The sequence below is a fragment of the Geotrypetes seraphini genome, chromosome 10, assembly GCF_902459505.1.
Source record: "Geotrypetes seraphini chromosome 10, aGeoSer1.1, whole genome shotgun sequence".
NCBI classification, from domain to species: Eukaryota; Metazoa; Chordata; class Amphibia; order Gymnophiona; family Dermophiidae; genus Geotrypetes; species Geotrypetes seraphini.
The window spans coordinates 32,768,297-32,791,945 of NC_047093.1; the positions used below are offsets into that span (position 1 = coordinate 32,768,297).

Here is a 23,649-nt window from a genome sequence, read left to right on the forward strand (position 1 = left end):
GCGATCCATGTCGGCGCATGAGGGCATTCCTCCAATTGCCCCCATTAGAATATTGTTGCTTGAAGAATCCATCGGACCTGCCTGGATTGGACACGAATCAGGAAGGTTAGTGAATCTAGCCCTATGCCTTCAGCAGCATAGTAAGGGTGAGAGGCGCCCCTCCCCTACTGCCACACACGCGCTCCCTTCCCCCATACCTTTTTAAGTTCTCTGGCGTGAGCAGCATGCCTACGACGGTGTCGGGTCACTCTTTGATGTCACTTCCTAGGTGTGGGTCCTGGAAGTGATGTCAGGGAAGGCGTCAATGCAGACGTGGGCAGCAACCTCGTGCCAGGGAAGCATACAAGCTACGGGGAAGTCAAGGGGTGGGTGCGCGCGTCAAAGAGAAGAGTGTGTGGGGGGGAGCAGAGAGGAGGAGTAGGAGTGCCATGCCCTTAGCATGAGGGTGCCCCTCCCCCCCTTACTACGCCACTGTATGCCTTCCATCTATAACTATATTTATAGATTGTACTGTAAGAAAATTGTTGACCCTCCTATTACGGCGCTACACTGGCTCTGTGGGATAACTGAAATAATCCTATCAAAGGGCAACAACAGTCATGTGCACAATCAGGTTATGTGCAAGATAAATTCCAGTCATGAGGATGTGCACTTAAGTGGAATGCACTGTATTTTTAATGGGTCTTACCATCACTACTCCTTTCCAGCAATGTTTGCACAATCTTAACAAGGCAGCGTACAACAAATATATCGAACTCACCGATCACCCTCGTCGTGGCCTTCCGGAACTGAAATGCCCAAAATGGCCGACTTCAGCATGAGGTAATCTCGCAGGTCTGAAGGGATGAAAATATAACGAAGGTCCTGCAGTCAGAGACAAAACATAGCCTACAAGTTGCCTTTCCTTCTTTTCTCTCTCTAATCTTTGCTTATTATATTTTGAACCTGTGTAAACTGCTTTGATTTGATTTCTAAGAATGAAAGTATAACAAGTTCTATACAAATAAACAAAACAGTGAAATAGGGTAGAATGAAGTGCCGATGAAGTGAATACCCTCATCAGTCTGAGGAGAGTTTTTTCCAACGGGGTTCTGAGTAGAGAGTTGCACGGGGACAGAAATCCCACCCATTTCCGCCCGTCCCCACCAGGATCCTCTCCGTCCCCACCCGTCCCCGCCAGGATCCTCTCCGTCCCCACCCGTCCCCGTCAGGATCCTCTCCATCCCCACCCATCCCCGCAAGGAATTACCTCCATCCCCGCCCGTCCCCATAAAAAGCAGCAATTACTTCTGACAGGATCATCAATTCCACAGTTTTTTTTGCTGTTTTCCTTGTGGAATCTCTTTGGTGGAACACTTTTTTTGTTTTCTGTTCAGGTAATTAACTTATAAACCCCCTCTTTTACTAAGGCTGACCTGTCCATTATATTCTATGGACGAACCCTGCTTCCATAGCCTTCCATCCCCATGGGAGTCCCGTTGGCTAGAGGGGGGTCCCTGTGGGAGTCCCGTGGGTTAGGGGGGATTCCCGCGGGAACCCCAAGGGACCCACGGGATTCCCGCGATCCCCGTTCCCGTGCAGACCTCTAGTTCTGAGGCTTTTTCTTCAGTTTCTCTTCAGTTATTCTACTGTCTTCTAAATTACTATATATATATTTTTTGCTTTCTTGATGGTGTATGAGTAGAATATAAAACACTAGTTTAACAAACTCATTTTGTGGAAAAAAAGGCTCAAATTCTCTATAGTGTACTGTAAGTTAGATGGTGGTAGGTGTCATTTAAAACCAATTAAAATCTAATTTTTTTAAAAAAAATGTAGGCGTTTGCAAGTGCCTAAAAATGACAGCATCCAACTCTTGTCCATAGAGGCCCTTAAATCTAAAGTAGGTGTGGTTTACATAGACACCAGTAGGTGACTCTACAGACGCAATTCTAGTTGAAAGTAGGTGCCGGAAATGTAGCCCTATAAAACCCTGGCCTTCATTTCTGGCGCCTACTTTCAACATGGCCGCAATTCTCTAAATAGTGCCGTCGCGTGATTGGCACGTGCTCAGCGCCACTCTTCTAAGCAGCACCATTTAGAGAATCCGGCCCAAAGTGCTTTAGTGGGAGGAGTTATTTTGTCACGAACAAAGCTTGTGCTCAAATGGGAGAAAATTAACTCAAGGAGGCCGATTATTCAGACTGTGAGAGTTAGCTGGGTGATTCCCGCAGTTGGCAGAACACCCAGAGATACGATGCCAGGCTTTATCCAGCAGCCAGGGCTGAATGTCTGGTCTATTTTTGGTGACACAGTGGTTAAAGCTACAGCCTCAGCACCCTGGGTTTGTGGTTCAAGCCCACACTGCTCTTTGTGACCCTGGGCAAGTCACTTAATTCCCCCATTGCCCCAGGTACATTAGATAGATTGTGAGCCTGCCAGGTCAGACAGGGAAAAACTCATGTAAACTGTTCTCAGGGAGAACGGTATAGAAAATTAAATAAATAAATAAAATAGCCAGCCACGCTAATATTCATTGGCTGACTGAGTAGCCAAAGAGAGACCTACTATTTAGGCAGGTCTAACTGGTCACTAAATTTAGCCGGTCAGCCAATGAATACTGGCAATAACTGGCTACATGGGGGTGCTGAACGACATAGAGCCATGAAACTTACAAGTTATTTCACATTTTTCTTGACACTTTTCGTTTCAGTGAGGCAAATGCATCCGGTAAATGGGCACAAGTATAGGGAAACCAAGCCATCGTGACATCACCGATGAGGCTGGTTCTTAGGCATTGGTGGAATGAGGCATTGTGACATCATAGTACGAGAGGGCCGCTGAAAAGTTCTCAGCAAAACCAAGAAGGGAATGACAAGGAGCCATGAAACTTACAAGCTATTCCACATATTCACTCTCAAGTCCAACACTCTTAGAACATCGTGTTTGAAGTTTCTGTAACCCTTCTGATATCTGGTCACTGAAATGCTGCTCTGTTGCCCTTTCAAACTCTATTTAAGGTATGGAAACAGAAAATAGTCAGATGGAGCAAGATCTGGTGAGTAGGGTGGGTGGTCTATGCACTGAAACCCCAACTGCATCAAGACATTCAACATTTTGCCAGCCTTGTGAGCAGGTGCATTGTCTTACAAAATTAGAACTCCTTTTGACAGCTTTCCTCTCCTTTTTTTCTTTCAATGCTTCCTTGTAAGTTACAGCTGCATTAACCTTGTTGTCCCTTGGAAAATAGTCAGTGATTACAACACTTTCCCGATACCAAAACACAATGGCCATGAATTGCCTTGACCCTGGAGAACCTGAGTGCTGCCATTGCATGGACCGTTGTTTTGTCTCAGGATCATAGTGGTGTAACCATGTTTCCTTAACAGTAACTAGTCATTCCAAAATGTTGGTACCAGTTAGCTGAAAATGCTGCGAAATCAACTTGGAAGTGTCCGCACGACGTTGTTTCTCATCAGCATTCAAACATGTGCGCACCCACTTGGCTGACAGCTTTTGCATACCCACCTGCTCATGGATTATAATAATAATAACAACTTTATTCTTTCATACCACCATTACCAAAAGACCTAGGCGGTTTACACTAAAAAGAGCTGGACAAACAGCGAAATAAATAATGTTATAAAAATGCAAGCATTCAATTAAAAGTATAATTTCAGACAATAAAAAAACCCTAATGGATCATAAATTTATCGAACAAAGTGGTCTTAATCAATTTCCAAAAAGAGCAGTAAGATATAGCTTAATGAATACATTTACCTAGCCAGGCTTGTAATTTACCTGCTTGAAACGCTAGGGTCCTATCAAAAAAGGTCTTATATCTATAACCGATAATTTTCGGATAAGCAAATAAGTGAGAACTTTTAGCTTCCCTTGATGGCCTATACAACTCAAAATGAGAGAAAAGGTAAACTGGAGACAATCTCGATATTAACTTGAAACAGATACAAGAGAATTTGAATAAAACTCTTGCCTCCACCAGCAGCCAATGTAATAGACGGTAATATGGACTAATATGGTCATTCTTTTTAAAGCCAAAAATCAAACAGCCGTGTTCTGAATCATTCTTAGTTTCCTTAGAATTTTTTTAGGAGCTCCCAAATAAATGATGTTACAATAACCCAAAGTGGATAAAATGAACGATAAAGGATCAAAGTATTTTTTTATGGTCCTTAATTTCCACAATGCAAAAAAGCTTTTTTTTTTTACCACTAAGTATAGAAACATAGAAATTGACGGCAGAAAAGGGCCACAGCCCATCGAGTCTGCCCATACCAATGACCTACTCCCTGACTTTTACTGCCCTATAGATCCCACGTGAATATCCCATTTTCTCTTAAAATCTGATACGCTGTTGGCCTCAATCACCCGCTGAGGCAGCTCGTTCCAATGATCAACCACCCTTTCGGTGAAGAAGTACTTCCTAGTATCACCTTGAAATTTCCCTCCCCTGATTTTCAGTGAGTGTCCTCTGGTTACCGAGGGCCCTGTAAGACTGAAGATATCATCTTTCACCTCTATACGCCCCGTGATATACTTAAAGGTCTCAATCATGTCCCCCCTCTCTCTTCGCTCCTCCAGTGAGTACATCCGCAGTTTTTTTAACCTTTCTTCATACGTGAGATCCCTGAGCCCCAAGACAATCCTGGTAGCCAATCGCTGGACCGACTCAATTCTCAACACGTCTTTCCGGTAGTGTGGTCTCCAGAATTGAACACAATAGTCGAGATGAGGTCTCACGATGGATCTGTACAGTGGCATTATGACTTCAGGTTTTCTGCTGACAAAACCCCTATGGATGCAGCCCATCATTTGTCTTGCCCTGGACGAAGCCTTCTCTACATGATTTGCAGCCTTCATATCATTGCTAATGATCACTCCTAAATCACGTTCCACCGCGGTCCTGGACAAGGTTTCACCATTTAGTGTGTAAGTTCTGTGTGGATTTTTTTTGCCTAGGTGCATTACTTTACATTTTTTAGCATTGAAGCCTAGCTGCCAAGTTGATGACCACTGCTCCAGCTGCCATAGGTCCTGTGCCATAAAGTCAGGTACACTGCTTTTGCCTACTATGTTGCACAGTTTGGTGTCGTCGGCAAACAGTGATACTTTTCCTCTAAGCCCTTGGGTCAAATCTCCTATGAATAAATTGAATAGAATCGGCCCTAAGACGGAGCCCTGAGGTACTCCACTCGTCACTGCTGACGTTTTGGAGGGGGTATCGTTTACCATCACCTTTTGAAGCCTACCATCTAGCCAATCCCTTACCCATGTAGTGAATGTATCCCCTAATCTCATCGATTTTAGTTTGTTCAACAGCCTGCGGTGTGGGACGCTATCAAAAGCTTTGCTGAAGTCCAAATATATCACATCCAGGGACTCCCCGGCATCTAGATGAATGGTCACCGAGTCAAAGAAGTCAATCAGATTAGATTGGCAGGACCTTCCCCTGGTAAATCCGTGTTGGTGTGGATCACTTAAATTTTCCTCGTCTAGAATTTTGTCGAGTTTCTGTTTGATCAGTGTTTCCATGAGTTTGCATACTATGGATGTAAGACTCACCGGTCTGTAATTTTCTGTCTCTGTTCTGCAGCCCTTTTTATGGAGTGGAATTACGTTAGCTGTGTTCCGCCAATGTTAAATGGTCTAATGTGACTCCCAAAATTTTAATTGATTTTATAATCAGTCAGTCATGACCATTAAGGCGAAGTGTTATTTTATCGTTGGGACTAGCCAGGAAGAGTTTAGTCTTGTCAGTATTAAGCTTCAATTTGAAATTAATAGTCCACTGTTCTATCGAGTCATAATAAACAATATGTGATTTAAAATTTCATTAGTAAAATTGTTTAGGGGAATTAAAATAGAGATATCATCAGCATAGATGTAGAATTTCAAGTTTAAGCTCTGTAATAAATGATCCAGAGAGGAAATATAGATGTTGAATAGGGTGGGTGACAGCAAAGAGCCTTGGGGCACACCCGATGGGTTGCTCCAAGAATTTGAATAATTGCGTCACAAACCACTCGATAAGATCTTTTTATCAAAAAGCCTTGAAACCAACTCCAAACCCTTCCTGAGAGACCTATTTTGTCTCAACAACCCAACAGGATCTCATGATCTACTAAATCAAAGGCACTACTGGAGAATTAACGTGCTAGTGCCTTTACTAAATAAACATGCTCCCTGGATTTCTGTATTGTGTCTCAGCAATTGTTTTAGCCATTATTCGCCGATCTGCCAAAATGAGGCCATGGGTATGGTCAACAATTTCAGGAGTTGACACCGTTTGAGGCCTCCTAGACCTTGCTGCATCTTCGGTCTCGATTTCTCCACGCTGAAAGTTTGCGTATCAGATGTTCACTGTGGAGTATGATGGCCATTTGTCACTTAATGTTTGCATCATACATTCATGGATTTCCTTTGGAGTTTTCTTCTGCGGGAATGGGAACTTCGTGAAAGCTCAGAGTGGCGCATGAAAATTCCACACTTTTTCATTGATATGGTTCAATCAGTGATCTGAAACAATGTCAAAACATAGCATTATGATTCTGCAAATTGGCACTTTGCAAAATAAAATAACATGTCAAAATAACACTCAGAATTTAGGAAGTTGGTTGGCTTGAGAACTTTTCAGCATCCCCTCCTATGTCATGCAACATAGCTGCTGACTGGATATTCAATGGCTATCACCTGTTAAATATTCATGGTTAGCCGGCTTAGTGCTATTTAGCCAGCCAGGAGCCGTGCCTGGCTAGCTCAATAGCACAAAAGCATTGGTGAGACCAAACCCCTCTGGCACACCCCATTCTGCTGCCTATGATTAAACATCTTCCACCTGATATTAGTGCTATTATCAGGTGGAAGATGTTTAATCACAGGCAGCAGAATGGATTGTGCCACAGGGGTATGACCTCACCAATACTTTCCCCAACGCAGCATCAGCAAATAAAGCTCATTTGCACTAAATAAAGACTCGGCAATAAAGATTCATTTGCGTGGCCCCTCCAATCAAAAAGATGTTCTGTTTCCCCTGTGTTATCCACTTACTGAGGCATTCATCAATTCTCTTTGGCTTCCAATCCAGGAAAGAATACAATTTAAATTCTACTGTATACTATTTAAAACTATAAATGGAGACAGCCCAACCTACCTAAACGACCGCCTCATCCAAACCACCTCTACCAGGCACAGAAAAACACACACCCCGTTCACTTACCCCCCAATCAAAGAAGTAAAACGGAAAAAACTATACAACGGACTACTGGCCACTCAGGCAGCGAAGATAGACAACCAAGTCTCCAACCTACTGACAACAACCCCAAACTACAAGATGTTCAGAAAGGAAATAAAAACTATACTCTTCAAGAAATCCCTTAATAAAGCTTAATACCATGATAAAGCTTAACCCCCCTCTTACCATCCCCTCCCTAACCCCAGATCCTACTTTTCTCTCTCTTGGAAACGATCTCTGATCTAACTTTGTAACCCTTCTTCCATAACTCTTTTTGTAATCCGCTTTGAACCGAAAGGTAATGGCGGAATAGAAATCTGTAATGTAATGTAATGTAATGTAATGTAATCTTATAGTCAGAATAGTAAGAGGCAGTTTCAAATCTTTGTAACATTATATTGAGGTCCAGGCAGGCTTCCTTCCATCCATGTTTTATTTACAGGTCTATCCCTCCACTACTTCTCATTCTTATGCTGTCTCTATTCCTGGATATCCTTCTAACTGCATTTTATCCCCTGTTCACTCACCTCGCTCTGTGGTATCTTGATGAATCCATCCTCTTTATAAGCTTTCAAAGAATTCTTCATTGTGTTCACCGTGAAGCCATAGAAGGATGTCTTGGTTCCAACGTCTTCCTCAAAGCCTCGAATCACTGCCCCATTCAATCTACAGCAAAATTAAGAGAAGGGGGTTGTGAGAGGACCATGGGCTGTCTGTATTTTGCAGGCGCTTGGACAACCGAGGACTGATCATTTGTGCCCGTTCCTACCTGAAAACAAAGTCATGATCATCTATTGCTTTCCCTTGTCTGGATCCGTTCAAGATGCCTCCATTCCCAACCACAGCACAGCGGACGCAGTTTCCTGGAGGCCTGGCATCAAACAACCAGCTGTTGGCAGAATCATTCATCAGCTTTAGGGTGGAGGAGAGGACTAGAAAGAAAGAGGGAGGAAAAAAGTTCATAACACATGACACGTATACTGTGCTATGGTTATGTCACCTCCTCTCTCCCATACTGTTTCTGTTTTAAACAGAATCACAAAGGTCGATGTGGTGAGGCCACTTGTCATGAATGAGTTATACTATAATGCCATATGATATTATTGTCAGCACTATATGCTTGTCACGAATCTGAAGGAATTTAAAAGGAAACCCCCCCCAAAAAAAAAAACCACACTAGATGCACTCAAAAGGTTTGTGGAATACGTGAGGATCAAACATTGGCACCATGGAGGCAGTTTGAAAGAAATTTATGAGGGGTACACATGGTGGGCAGACTTGCCTAAAGATAAGAGATAAGGGGACAGAGCTGGGACACTATGGCAGCATGGTAATAAATAGCCAGGAATGTCACCCTGAAAGTAAGCAGATATTTTTCACTGAATAGGATCAGTGTAAGAAATGTATTTATTCAATTTTCTATACCGTTCTCCCATAGGAGCTCAGAACGGTTAATATGAATTCAGGCACTCAAGCATTTTTCCCTATCTAACCCCATGGGCTCACAATCTATCTAATGTACCTAGGGCAATGGAAGGATTAAGTGACTTACCCAGGTTACAAGGAGCTGTGTGGGTTTGAATCCACAACCTCAGGGTGCTGAGGCTGTAACTTTAACCACTGCCCCCCTCTAGAAATCAACATGTAGTAAAAGTGAACCAAGTACAGGGCAATCAAGCCATTGTGACATCACTGATGAGTTTAGCTCTTAGGTATTAGTGGAATGAGGCTTTATGATGTCACAATACCAGCTCTTGTTATCAGAGGCTGAAACTTTCCATGCTATTCATTTATTCAGTTTTCTATACTATTCTCCCAAGGAAGCTCAGAATGATACATAAATTTGTTCAGGCACTCAAGCATTTTTCCCTGTCTGTCTCCGTTGCATATATATAATATGCAATACGGGACTGAGAGGAAAACTTCAAAATCTAGGGTTTTGGTGGGGTTTTTTTATTTAAGAATTTTTAATATATTTTACAAGATAACTCTTGAATAGCAAAGATAGAAATGATTAATACATTTCTTGAAGGAGCCAATTACATATTTAAAGCAAAATGGATATAAAGAAAAAACTAAAAAAGATTTATCCTTCAAGATAGAATAGGAAATATGTGGAAATTACTTATACAAATCTGTCTCAAGTCCTCAAAAAAAGAGGAGAAAACGAGGCACAATTACAGAACAAAAAATATTGTCAAATATACTTTAGCATGGAAGTAACCAAAAGCTATAGCACTGCCAAACAGACTCAGAGATGGCGTCGAGCCTTTTTGAAGTTATGTTCTATAAAGTTATGCAATTAGGAGGTTTATTTTGCCTCAATGTTCCATGTAAATGTGTTGTTAAATTACAATAAGTGAAGTATATATATTTTTGAGCCGCAACATTTAAGTCTTTTTTAGATTCTAAAATGCTTCTTTTGCCTCGCATCCACAAGTAACTGAATCTAGTTTCATTGGAGGTTTTTGAAGCTCTTTCAAGGCAGACACTGAAATTAATCAGTTATGTATCTTTATACACACAATCTTCTTGTAATAAGCATGACTGTGTACTCAGTGGTTTTCTTTCATGTATTAATAAATTTCTTCCACAAATTACAACAAAAAAAAAAAGGTAGAACTGTTCTGTAATAGACATGTAAATTTATTTCTTCTATGAGCAAAATCCTGGGATGGAAAAGACTAGAGAGGGATCATACGGGATCCTACTAGATCAGGGTTGTCAAAGTCCCTCCTCGAGGGCCGCAATCCAGTTGGATTTTCAGGATTTCCCCAATGAATATGCATGAGATCTATTAGCATACAATGAAAGCCATGCATGCAAATAGATCTCATACATATTCATTGGGGAAATCCTGAAAACCCGACCGGATTGTGGCCCTTGAGGGACTTTGACACCCCTGTACTGGATCACAAAATGAGAATTCCAAACTATATAATATCCTGGAAGATGTCTCTAACTTATGCCATCTGCAATTTCTAGATGTAACATGTCACCACTGCAGATCCTATACCTGAATAGGGGAGGCTGTGCCAGCCATAGGGAACATTCCGGTCTCGTAAGCTGCTCCACGTCATAGGAGTGAAGTGTTCATCCCACATCAGTACTGGTACATCGAAGCTGAAGAGTTTCCCGAATAATAGGTCAGCCTTCACTTTAGACTTTAGAAAACCTTGACAGGATGAACCAGACTGAAAGGAAAGAGGGTCAAGGGTTATTCAATTCAGCTTTTTATTTTGTACTAAGTATTTCAAGAGAGAATTGAGTTTGTCCAATTGCCTGTGAGCACATGTAATTCCAAGGCTTCAATGAAATGGTGGGGTGGCCGTATTAGTCCACTTTCCAAGATAATATAAATAAATAAAATACAACACCAAAGGAAATAAGGTAATTCCTTTTTTATTGGACAAACTCAATGCATTTTAAGTTGAGCTTTCGAAGGTAATCCTTCTTCTTCAGGCTTCAATGAAAAGCAAGTCTACAAGGACTTAGATTAGAGCAGTGTATTGCAAACTCTGCCTCGGCACACCAGTGTGCCTCCTGAGATTTCAGGTGTGCCAAGACACACTGACGAGGAGCGTCGTCCACGCTGGCTGACTGCGAGAGGCATGTCCTGTAGGAAGTCAGCTAGCGCAGACAACTCTCCTTCTGGCTGGCATCTCTCCTCCTCTCCCCACACCTCTCAGATCCCTCCACTGAAGTGAGTTGCAGCCAGATGGGCCTCCTCGCACGCGCAGACGATGACGTCCATACACTTCCGGGCGCCTTCCGGATCAGGCACTGGATTTAGCATGCCGCCAGCCGGAAAGTTTGTGAGGCACTGGATTAGGGGTTCCCAAACCTGTCCTGGGGGAACCCCAAGCAGTCATATTTCCAGGATATCCACAATGAATATGAATGAAATTGATTATGCGATGGGAAGGGGACGTGGTTTTGCTTGTCCCCAGCTTGCATTTATCCCGTAGGCAGCAGAATAAAGTGGGTCACTGGGACCACGATCCCACCAATATTTTATTCAACACAGCATCAGTAACTAAAAAGCTTGGGGCAAGGATGGAGAGTGTTTGCCCCTCTCCCCGCACTCTTCCCTCCCCATTTCTCAAAATTGCCCTCTCCCTCTTTGCTCCCCAGGCTCAACATCTCAGCTCTTTGTCCCTTAATACTCATCTGCCCTTCCAGATTTCTCTCTCAGAATATCTACTTTAGTTTCACCGTTGTTAAAAAATTGCCCATACATAGCTTAAAGAACTTTAAATAAATACCTCTCAAATTTTAATTTTGTTTGTTGGTTTTGCAATTTTATAATTTCAATCATAATGTGCAGCGAAAAACATTTGCTCCGTTTAGTGTTACCGGAGCGAAAAAATTGTTTGAGAGGCACTCGGGGACAAAGGAGATTCCCTACACTAGACTAGACACTTCAATCTCACATTTGTATGCCCCAAATTTCTCTCACCCCCAACTCTTAGCTCTTTTTGCTCCTTCCCTTCACCTCCAGGCTTCACTCCCATGACCGCTTCCCCTAGAATAGGATATCCAGATTTTCCATTTGGACCAGGGGTGCCAAAGTCCCTCCTGGAGGGCCGCAATCCAGTCTGGTTTTCAGGATTTCCTCAATGAATATGAGTGAGATCTATTTGCATGCACTGCTTTCATTGTATGCTAATAGATCTCATGCATATTCATTGGGGGAAATCCTGAAAACCCGACTGGATTGTGGCCCTCAAGGAGGGACTTTGACATCCCTGCCCTAGACTCACCCTCAGGCCCACCCCATTCTTCCCATCCCTGCCTTAGCCCCGCCCCCACGGCCTGATCTCTTCGGGCAGAATGGCATTCACACATGCGCCGTTGTACCTGACCGCGGTTTTTGAAGCTTTTCAAAACCCAGACAATGTGCTGGGTTTTGGAATAGCCATCTGGACCCCCGGACGGTGTCAGGTCAAAAGCGTGCCGGGATAAAAGCGCGCAGACAACTGAATGCAACGCGGAGCCACGCGCCGAAGAAAATGACTGTTTTAAAGGGCTCCGACGGGGGGTGTGGGGGGCAAACCCCCTCACTTTACTTTATACAGATCGCGCCGCATTGTGGAGGGTTTGGGGGGTTGTAACCCCCCACATTTTACTGAAAACTTCACTTTTTCCCTAAAAACAGGGAAACAGTTAAGTTTCCAGTATAATGAGGGGGGTTACAACCCCCCAAACCCCCCACAACGCCGCCGCGATCTGTATTAAGTAAAGTGTGTGGGGGGGGGGTTCCCCAACAAAACCCCCCGTCGGAGCCTCTAAAAACACTCTTTTTCTTCGGCGCATGCTTCCATCTTGCGCTCAGTTGTCGGCGCGCGCCTTTGTCTTCGGCGGTTTTGTCCATGAACCCTCCCCGGACAAGTCCTCAAAACGAGGACATGTCCTTGGAAATCTAGACGACTGGTAACCCTACCCTAGAGCAGATTTACAACGCAATCCTGCGACTGCAGCCTGTTTTTCCTTACTGGCCCACATAACTGACGCTGCCTTGACATTCTTCTCCTCCCACTGTGCAGGCCGATGAGACCCTCCTTTCTTCCAGTCCATATAGTGTGTTGCTGCCTCCCTTCATCTTTCTAGCTGAGTTGCTGTTGCTGCTGCTGATTTCCAGTCCCCATCCGAATTCCAAATTGTGCAGAGCCCTAGGTGTTCATTCCCCTTTTTTGGGTTTTTAATTTTTCTTTATTAAGCTTTAACATAATTTTACAAGATTACGCTTGTTTGAGGCAAAACAGATGGTAAATCACAAGACGAAGCATAAACACGTAGGGCTCCTTTTACTAAGGTGCGCTACGGAGGCATTAGCGTCTGGCGCAGGCGGCATTGTAGCACACGCTAAAACCGCTAGCGCACATTTGTAAAAGGAGCCCTTAGTCAACGAGGCATACCTAATTTAGGGCTTTAACGCGCTCTACATTGCCGCTGGCGTTAGTTCTAGAAGCGTAGCATGCGGTGTAGCGTGCGGTAATTTCCTGCGTGCGCTAAAAACGCCAGCGCACCTCAGTAAAAGGAGCCCTTAATCTTTCTTAGACCACAATAGAGAGGGAAGGAATACCAAAAGTAAAGAGCAGAACTCACCCAGGAATATGATTCTGAGGGTAAAAGAATGGTTTGTTTTACTAACCTTTTCTTGCCCGGGAGGAAATTTGGCTGGTCCTGTCTGTCTGCAGTTAAAAAAAAAAAACAGAAGGCAAAAATCCTGTTGAAACATGATCTCCAGACTTATCAGTCCCTCAAGAGCAGAATATCATTTGGGGCTGGAACACCTCCAAATAGCAATGCTTTAACTGCAGGGCATAACTTGTAGTAACAACTAGCATAACAAAAGAAAAATAACTTCACACGGGATTGCACGACGCTTTCAAAGCGAGGAACAGTCACTGTTGGGACTTGTTAAGCCTTGTTTTCAATCAGGAATTCATTCATGGACAGGGATTACCGGCATATGATCCCAAGAAGCAGAAGAAAGGCAATTAGAGGAAGGATCACACAACCATAATCATTTCGGTGATATCCACAACTGCCGGGCTAAAATGACTTTGACCTAGATTCACTACAGCTCACCGATCTGGGCAATCCGTGGCCGAGTCTTGCCAGGCAACCGATTCACTACAGCGTCCTCATGCAAATGATGTGATCAAACGCACGCCCCTCAGTGACCCCACGGATCGCTGCAGAGTGATCCAGACCATCCTCTTTGCCTGTAGATGTGATCCGCACATGCGCCTGCTCTCCACACAAGCATGAGGTCAAAACAAAAGGGGGGGTGGCTGCACTCGCTGGCCCCACAAGAATCATTTCAATGGAGCAGAACATGCTTTGCAGCCGGACTGAGACAACACAGAACAGAACACGTTAGTGCAGCCCCGTTTTAAACCCGCGGGCTAAAACCACGGGCTCGCAGAGCGGCAGAGAGCAGGGCGCTTTTGCACAAGGGAGATGTTTTTATTTTTGATACTAGGATTTCAGGGCTGCAGGGCCGGGATTTCAGGGCGGCAGAAAGCAGGACAGTCAGCAAGGATGTGAGCGACTGGTCCTCAGCAGTCGCTTCTTTTTGGACCGGCGAGCCCAATTGGTGTTCCATCTTCTGTTTAGCGAATCGCTGCCTTCCTACTTATGCATGCCATTTCCCCTCATTTGCATGTGTAGATCGGATCGGATGGGGTGCGGATCAGATCGGGCAGAAGGTTAGTGAATGGGGGTCGGAGGAGGCTCGTAAACTGGTTGGGACATGATCGGTGAGCTTAGTGCAGTGGTTCCCAACCCTGTCCTGGAGGAACACCAGGCCAATCGGGTTTTCAGGCTAGCCCTAATGAATATGCATGAAGCAAATTTGCATGCCTATCACTTCCATCATATGCCAATCTCTCTCATGCATATTCATTAGGGCTAGCCTGAAAACCCGATTGGCCTGGTGTTCCTCCAGGACAGGGTTGGGAATCACTGGCTTAGTGAATCTAGCCCTTTGTAATAACTCAGTCTGATGGAAACACCATCTGCATGGAAACACCAAGATTAGAGGAGAACATAGTGATCAACTATTTGTCTGATTCCAAATTATTATTCAAGAACATTTAAATCAGTGGTTCCCAAGCCTGTCCTGGGAGACCCCCCCAGCCAGTCAGGTTTTCAAGATATCCCTAATGAATATGCATGAGAGAGATTTGCATATAATGGAAGTGACAGGTATGCAAATCTCTCTCATGCATATTCATTAGGGATATCTTGAAAACCTGACTGGCTGGGGGTCCCCCAGGACAGGTTTGGGAACCACTGATTTAAATGATTAATTTATGGCGCATGTATAGTTGGGCAGACTAGATGGACCATTTGGGGGCTTTATCTGCCGTCATTTACTATGTTACTATGTTTCACCCCCTAAACCAGTGGTTCCCAACCCTCTCCTGGAGGAACACCAGGCCAGTCAGGTTTTCAGGATAGCCCTAATGAATATGCATGAGAGAGATCTGCATATAATGGAGGTGCCAGGCATGCAAATCAGAGCCATGCATATTCATTAGGGCTATCCTGAAAACCCGACTGGCCTGGTGGTCCTCCAGGACAGGGTTGGGAACCACTGCCCTAAACTGTATCATTCCCTCAGGTTTTTGAAGCCTTGCATTACTTAGCGTTAAATCTTAGCTGCCAAATTTCAGACCATGGTTCACTAGGGGCTCCTTTTACGAAGCCGCGTTAGCGGTTTAACGTGCATAATAGCGCGCGCTAAACTGCCGGACGCGCTAGTCGCTACCGCCTTCTCTTGAGCAGGCAGTAGTTTTTCGGCTAGCGCGGGAGTTAGCGCATGATTAAGAGTCGCGCGCGCGCTAAAGTGGCTTCGTAAAAGGAGCCCTAGGTGTCCATTCCCTTTTTTTTTGGTTTTTAATTTTTCTTTATTAAGTTTTAACATAATTTTACAAGATTACACTTGTTTGAGGCAAAACAGATGGTAAATCAAAATACGAAGCATAAACACGTAGGGCTCCTTTTACTAAGGTGCGCTAGCGTTTTTAGCGCACGCTGAAGATTAGCGTGCGCACCCCCCACGCTAAATGAAAAATACTAACACAAGCTCTATTGGAGGCGTTAGCGTCTAGCGCACGCGGCATTGTAGCGCACGCTAAAACCACTAGCGCACCTTTGTAAAAGGAGCCCTTAGTCAATGAGGCATACCTAACTTAGGGCTCCTTTTACTAAGCTGCGTCAGGGCTTTAGCACGTGGAATAGCGCGCTCTACATTGCCGCCCGTGTTAGAGCTTAATGCCAGCACTGAGCTGGCGCTAGTTCTAGTAGCGTAGCATGCGGTGTAGCGCGCGGTAATTTCCTGCGTGCGCTAAAAACGCTAGCGCACCTTAGTAAAAGGAGCCCTTAATCTTTCTTAGACCACAATAGAGAGGGAAGGAACACCAAAAGTGAAGAGCAACTTACAAATGGAAAAAAAGAGAAAAATACTCTATACATAAAGAATAAGCTTAGTGGTCAAGGGTCCATTATCCTTTACTTAAGACTTTAATAAGATCTTTAACACTTTCCCGGTTGCCAGCTTCCTCATATCCAAACAAACTCCCGGGTTTTGGAAAGTCTGTCCTGGACAGTCCTCTAAAAAGAGGATATGTCTCTTCTGGCAACCTTACTTGTGCTGCACTGGGTCTGTGGTGAGGCCAATGGCAAAGTCAGTTCAGCTGTGTTGTCAACCGAGGCACAATTATACGATGGGAGGGATATTATTGACTGAGAGTACCCAGGAAAGGGACTTGGGGGTAATGGTGGACATGACAATGAAGCCGACGGCACAGTGCGCAGCGGCCGCTAAGAGAGCGAATAGAATGCTAGGTATAATCAAGAAGGGTATTACAACCAGAACGAAAGAAGTTATCCTGCCGCTGTACCGGGCAATGGTGCGTCCGCAACTTGAGTACTGCGTCCAGTATTGGTCGCCGTACCTTAAGAAGGATATGGTGTTACTCGAGAGAGTTCAGAGGAGAGCGACACGACTGATTAAGGGGATGGAAAATCTTTCATACGCTGAGAGATTGGAGAACCTGGGTCTCTTTTCCCTGGAGAAGAGGAGACTTAGAGGGGATATGATAGAGACTTACAAGATTATGAAAGGCATAGAGAGAGTAGAGAAGGACAGATTCTTCAAACTTTCGAATAATAAAAGAACAAGAGGACACTCGGAAAAGTTGAAAGGGGACAGTTTCAAAACGAATGCTAGGAAGTTCTTCTTTACCCAACGTGTGGTGGACACCTGGAATGCGCTTCCAGAGGACGTTATAGGGCAGGGAACAGTATCGGGGTTTAAGAAAGGATTGGACAATTTCCTGCTGGAAAAGGGGATAGAAGGGTATAGATAGAGGTTTACTACACAGGTCCTGGACCTGTTGGGCCACCGCGTGAGCGGACTGCTGGGCGCGATGGACCTCAGGTCTGACCCAGCAGAGGCATTGCTTATGTTCTTATGTGTCAAAGTCAGTGTTGTCACAGTGAAAGTGGTTAACGACAGCCAAGTGAAGTGTTAAACTGATAACTGACTTTGCCACTGGCATCACCACAGACCCAGTGCAGTGCCGAGGCCTTGTTGCAAAGGGTTGAACAGCATCGCAGGCTATATCCTATCTCAAGAAGACATTGAATGCTTGAGGGCTTGGAACACCATTGGCACTCAAGTTTACGTGTTTAGCAATTAACAAAGGGTTAAATTTTTTCCCCCACAATAAAGTGCAGAAATTGAAGGTTCCTTTAAAAAAAAAAAAAAAACACTTCTAGATTTTTTGCATAAAATGTCTTTTTATCAATGTATTATTGCTGAGTGTGAAAACATAAAAGTTACAGCTATAATACCAATAAATTTGCTCCATTATGCAAAAACAGCAAATTTTAAGAAAAATGGAGCTTTTGGCTTTGAGGAACTCCACAAAAAAATTATTTTCTGATCAAGCGCAATCAAATTCATGGGAAAAACTTCACTTCGCACAGTTTTTCTGGAACAGCCTAGCTCGCGTTTTCAGAGAACGTAGCTTGGCTTCTCAGAGTGAATTCCATTGTTTTCAGAGTGTTTCACCCTGTGTTCAGTGCTACGTGCCTTTTAATAGCATTTCAACCTTCTTGGCCTCTTTTGAGTCTTCCAGATTGATGGGGCTCCGAGCTGCCTTTTCGGTTTTGTATCCCGATTTAGCGATGCATGAAGGGATACAAACGGACTCTTTGAGAGACATTGTCTGTCAGCATTCCACTGCCCTCTCTAGAGTGGGGAGATTACATATACCACTGCCAAACAAATACCAACTGCGCCCAAGTGTAAAATGACCCATAGGAAGGGAATAAGAGATGCTCAGTGTTTAAAGGACAGAGCTTATTTCAAAAAGGCTTATTTGTACACAGCTCAGCTCCTACTACAGGAGTGACAGGGTTCGTAGTCTTAAGCGCGCGAGACAGAGGCGCGCCGACAATTCAGCGCAGGACTTCATCGCGCTGAAGAAAAACCTTCTTTTAAAGGGCTCTGATGGGGGGTCTTGGTGGGGAACCCTCCCACTCTACTTAATATTGATCGTGTTGGCGTTTGGGGGGGTTGTAACCCCACATTATACTGTAAACTTAACTTTTTCTCTATTTTTTAGGGAGAAAGTTAAGTTTTCAGTATAATGTGGGGGGGGGGGGGTTACACCCTCCATACACCCCCCCAAACTCCAGCACGATCCCTATTAAGTAGAGTGGGGGGGTTCCCCCACACCCCCCATCGGAACCCTTTAAAAGAAGGTTTTTCTTTGGCGCGATGAAATCCTGCGCTGAATTGTCGGCGCACGTCTGTCTCACGCACTTAAGACCCGTCACCAGTGACAGGTATATTACACTGAATAAAATTCTGGCCTTAAATGTATGCTAGTTGGAGAACAAAAAAACATGTTGTTACTTGGACATTAATCAGTAGCCGGTTACAATGAACTTGAAGATGAGAAAACTTTTTCTTTCGGCTAGAGGTGGTGTCCTAAGAATCTTGTACACATTTGAACAATGGTTAGCAGCATCCTTTTTCATGTGATTTGCATGTATGTGGACACGGTGGCATAGCGAAGGTGAGAGGCGCCCCACCACCATCCACTCCTTCCCTGCCCCCTTCTGCTGCACGGACGGGCCCTTCCCTTCTCTCATACTTCGTTAATGTTCGCAGCGTGAAGAAGCAACCCCAACCTGCTGCTTGCACCAACATCAGCTCTTCCTCCGATGTCATTTCCTAGGCACGGGTCCAGGAAGTGACATCAGAGGAAGAGTCGACGCAGATGCAAGCTGCAGATTGGGATTGCTACTCGTGTCATGAGTGTTGAGGTACAGGGGGGGAGGAAAGCGGTGTGTGCATGCGGTAGTGGGGGGGGAGGAGGACAGGTGGTAGCTTGCCCACAAAGATGGTGCCCCATGCCCCCCCTTACTACGCAACTATGCATGAGGTGGGGGTGGGCAGTCTTCACCAGTAGATGAAATACTTCCATTTCAGCTAGCTGATAACAATCAATGACTGGAAGAGTTCCTACATATATAAAATATACCCTAGGGATGGTTATTCTTCTGACTTTTACAAGCTTGTTTGGCATTTGGTGCCGGATCCCTTAGTGGACTATTATACTGCTGGCATTACTGCGGGCGGTTTTCCGGCCCCTGCTAATCAGGCTTTGATTACATTGATTCTTAAACCTGGTAAACCGGAACATCGTCCTGATTCTTACCGCCCTATATCGCTCATTAATGTGGATTTGAAAATATTATCCCGGATTTTGGCCACTAGGTTGGCCGCTTTTTTGCCAGATTATATTTGTGCAGAGCAGGATGGTTTTGTGAGGGGAAGGCAGTCTGTTTTAAATGTGCGGAAGGTACTATTGTCGGTAGCGCATTGTCAGCTTGTGCAGGAACCTTTAATTTTAGTAGGGTTAGATGCGGAGAAGGCATTCGATCAAATTAGTTGGGTATATCTTTTTCAAGTCTTAGATTACATGGGCCTTCAGGGGTGGTTTCGTCAGGTGTTAACTGCCCTTTATGCGTCACCTTCAGCGGCTTTGCTGGTAAATGGTTGTATTTCTGCTCCCTTCTTAATTCACAGGGGAACGAGACAGGGGTGTCCCCTTTCTCCTTTGTTGTTTTTGTTACATCTTGAACCCTTGTTGCGAACACTTCAAAATGATCCGGATGTGATTGGGGTCCAATTTAAATCGGGCCTAGTTAAATCCTTGGCCTTCCAAGATGATGTGCTTTTGGTCTTAACTAATGTACAGTCTTCTTTACAGCATGCTTTGGGGGTTTTGGAGGAATTTAGTTATTATTCTGGATATCGATTAAATGCTCATAAGTTGGAAGTCTTAGCGATTCCTTTATCAGTGCAAACTGATTGGGAAGGCCCTTTTCCTCTTAAATGGGCTGATGGCAAGATTAAGTATTTGGGTATATGGATTTCTGGGACCCTGTCTGATTTACCTTTGCTTAATTTGGAGCCGTTGCTTCAGGGCACAGAAACAAAATTGCGTATTTGGCAATCCTTTCCGCTCACTTTAATGGGTCGTATTGCTTTATTTAACATGATTGTAGTACCACAATGGTTATATGTTTTTCAAATGTTGCCTTTATTGTGTTCTTCGGTTTATCATCTTCGTCTTCGGAGAGCTATTCAGCACTTTTTGTGGTCAGGTAAACATGCGCGTATTTCTTATACGACTCTTACATTGTCTCGAGATAAGGGAGGGTTAGGATTGCTTAATATTCATAATTTTGCGATGGCTTGTCAATTACGTCATCTTAATGATTGGTATAGAGGGACTTCTTACTTTTCTATTACACCTTTGGAGCTTGAACTCCTTGCTCCTTACACTGTTAGTACTCTTTTGCATGCTCCCGTTCGGTATTTAACACGGGAGTTGTCTCAATATCCTATTTACCGTTCGGTTCGTCAGGCTTGGCAATGGACTTGTGCATTTTTTGGACTTTCCTCCGTGAGTTCCCCTTTATTGACAATGAAAGGTAATCCGAAATTTATCCCGGGATTGGAAACCTCGTTGTTTGATTCTTGGGTTGGGAAAGGGGTGGTATATCTTCATCATGTTCTTACTGCTGCTGGACAATTGCGTCCATTTCCCAATTTGGTTCAGGAGTATGGGCTCCTTCCTGGCGATGTGTTTCCTTATTTGCAATTGCAACATTATGTTCGCACTTTACCATCTGAAACTTTAACGCTGTCTGTTTTTGATTCTCTGAAGGAGGCATGTTGTTTGGAAGCGCAGTCTTTAATTCCTTTGCGTTTTTATCATAAAATTTTGTTGGAGGAAGCCCCGGAATATGATTTTGCTTCTTTGAGTGACCGGTGGTCTCTTGATTTGGGAATTCTTATTTCAGTTGACTTATTACGGTCTTTTTTGAAGTCATTGCGGCAATCCTGGGCTTCTATACCTTTGATTGAATTGCAATATAAACTGCTGATGCATATTTACATTTCTCCGGCTAGGGCTTATCGTGTGGCCCTTCGTTTAGATTCTTGCTATCCTAAATGTGGGGGGGTGAATGCCACCTTGGGGCATATGTTTTATTCTTGTCCTGTGGTGTTTCGATTTTGGACCATTCTTCATCGACATATTGCACGACTTTGGAATACTAGATGTCTGCCTCATCCGAAGATGCTCTTTTCTACTTCCCTATTGACTCATCCTATACCGAGAGGTATTCGTCTTTTTCTGAAGCGTGCATTATTGTTGGGGAAAAAGTCAATTTTGGTTCACTGGATGGATGTTACTCCCCCCCACATTATCGCAGTGGCGTTCTTTTATGATTTTTCAATTAAAGATGGAATGCTTGCATATTCCTGAGATGGATTCTGTTCAGGGACGTACTTTACAGCTTATTTGGGAGCCTTTTTGGGTCTCCTTGACCGGATATGCTCGTAGCCATGTTTTGAATATTTGATTGTGTAGCTTTGTATTATTTTTATTTCCTGTATTGTTGCTCCATGCCTTTTTTTTTCTTTTGAGGGTGGGGGGGGTTATTTTATTATAAAACTTGGTCAGTGTTACTTGTTTTCTATGTATTGCATTTGTACTATGTTTTTCTTTTTGACCAATAAACAGTTTTGAATATAAAATATACCCACTCCTTTTTTTTAGCGCTGGCTGTGGCGGTAACAGCTTGGACGCTCATAGGAATTCTATGAGCACTGGAGCTGTTACCACAGCGGCCGGCGCTAAAAACGCTAGCACGGCTTTGTAAAGGAGGGGGATATATAGTCTCATGAAATTGGGACCTGTTAGAGCAAAATATATGAGGTCTTTTTGCTCCATATTTGAAACTTGAGCAGTCTCTATTGATATAATTGCTAATGTGCTTAGCCTGTTTTTTGGTTATACTCTATACTGTATTTTTTAGGCTATGCAAACAAGATTATATAATTTAAACCTCTTTATAACTTATCAATGACATCATCAGCCGTAATGGTTGAAAAATGTTTGCTCCAAAGTGCAAAATCCAAAAGCCTTTCGAAGAGCTGTAAGCAATGTTGCATGGAATTCTTACTCTGCAGTACTACTCAAAAAGGTCCAGAGAAGAGCGACTAAAATGGTTAAGGGGCTGGAGGAGTTGCTGTACCGTGAGAGATTAGAGAAACTAGGCCTCTTCTTCCTTGAAAAGAGGAGACTGAGAGGGGGACATGATCGAAACATTCAAGATAATGAAGGGAATAGACTTAGTAGATAAAGACAGGTTGTTCACCCTCTCCAAGGTAGGGAGAACGAGAGGGCACTCTATAAAGTTAAAAGATCATTCAGGGTGACATTTCAGACTCCTGACAGTGGAAAAAAATTCCAAGTTTGTTTGTCTCATGTGTGGATTGCATCATAAGAACATCAGAGCAATGGTCCACCAAGCCCAGTAGCCCGTTCTCACAGTGACTAATCCAGATCACTAGTACCTGGCTAAAACCGAAGGAGAAGCAACATTTTATGCTACCAATCCAGGGAAAGCAGTGGCTTCCACCATGCCATTCTCAACAACAGACTATGGACTTTTCCTCCAGGAACTTGTCCAAACCTTTCTTAAAACCAGCTATGCCATCCGCTCTTACCACAACCTCTGGCAATGCATTCCAGAGCTCAACTATTCTCCGAGTGAAAAAAAATATTTTCTCCTATTGGTTTTAAAAGTATTTCCCTGTAACTTCATCGAGTGTCCCCTAGTCTTTGTAATTTTTGACGGAGTGAAAAATCGATCCACTTGTACCCGGTTCTACTCCACTCAGGATTTTGTAGACGTCAATCATATCTCCCCTCAGCCCTCTCTTTTCCAAGCTGTAGAGCCCTAACTGTTTTAGTCTATCCTCATACAAGAGGAGTTCCATCCCCTTTACCATTTTGGTCGCTCTTCTTTGAACCTTTTCTAGTTCTGCTATATCTTTCTTGAGCTAAGGAGACCAGAATTGAATGCAATACCCCAGGTGAAGTTGCACCATGGAGCAATATAGGGTCAGTATAACATTCTTAGTCTTGTTAACCATCCCTTTTTTAAAAAAAAAATAATTCCTAGCATTTTGTTTGCTTTCTGGCCATCGCCACGCTTTTTTTTTTTTTTTTCTTTCATCTCTTACTTTGTTTGCTGTTGTCTCTCCGGTAACTGGCTCTTTCATCTCTTACTTTGTTTGCTGTTGTCTCTCCGGTAACTGGCTCTCATATCTGTACAATCTGTTATGACATGTTTAATGTTTTGTCCTATAATGTATATGTACACAAATAGTGAACCTACTGGTTTGTGTGGCTGCAATGTTATCCAATAGGTGGTTAGTCTTGGTTTCCAAAACACAGAACTGTTTTGAAGAAACACCGTTTTTACTCATATGGGGAGCTGGAATTACCCCTTCCATTCTGACCCCA

General features: G+C 43.7%; 1 protein-coding gene across 1 annotated transcript in view; it reads right to left on the minus strand.

The window, feature by feature from the left end:
• Positions 1-23,649, minus strand: part of LOC117368480 (alpha-N-acetylgalactosaminide alpha-2,6-sialyltransferase 2-like) — a 61,270-nt gene that overhangs the window by 15,856 nt on the left and 21,765 nt on the right. The window contains exons 2-6 of the mRNA XM_033962180.1: positions 13,386-13,425; positions 10,248-10,425; positions 8,001-8,163; positions 7,759-7,897; positions 761-864 (exon numbers count right to left, since the gene is read on the minus strand). Coding sequence (XP_033818071.1) covers positions 761-864; positions 7,759-7,897; positions 8,001-8,163; positions 10,248-10,425; positions 13,386-13,425 — 624 coding nt within the window. The remainder of the gene's footprint in view (positions 1-760; positions 865-7,758; positions 7,898-8,000; positions 8,164-10,247; positions 10,426-13,385; positions 13,426-23,649) is intronic.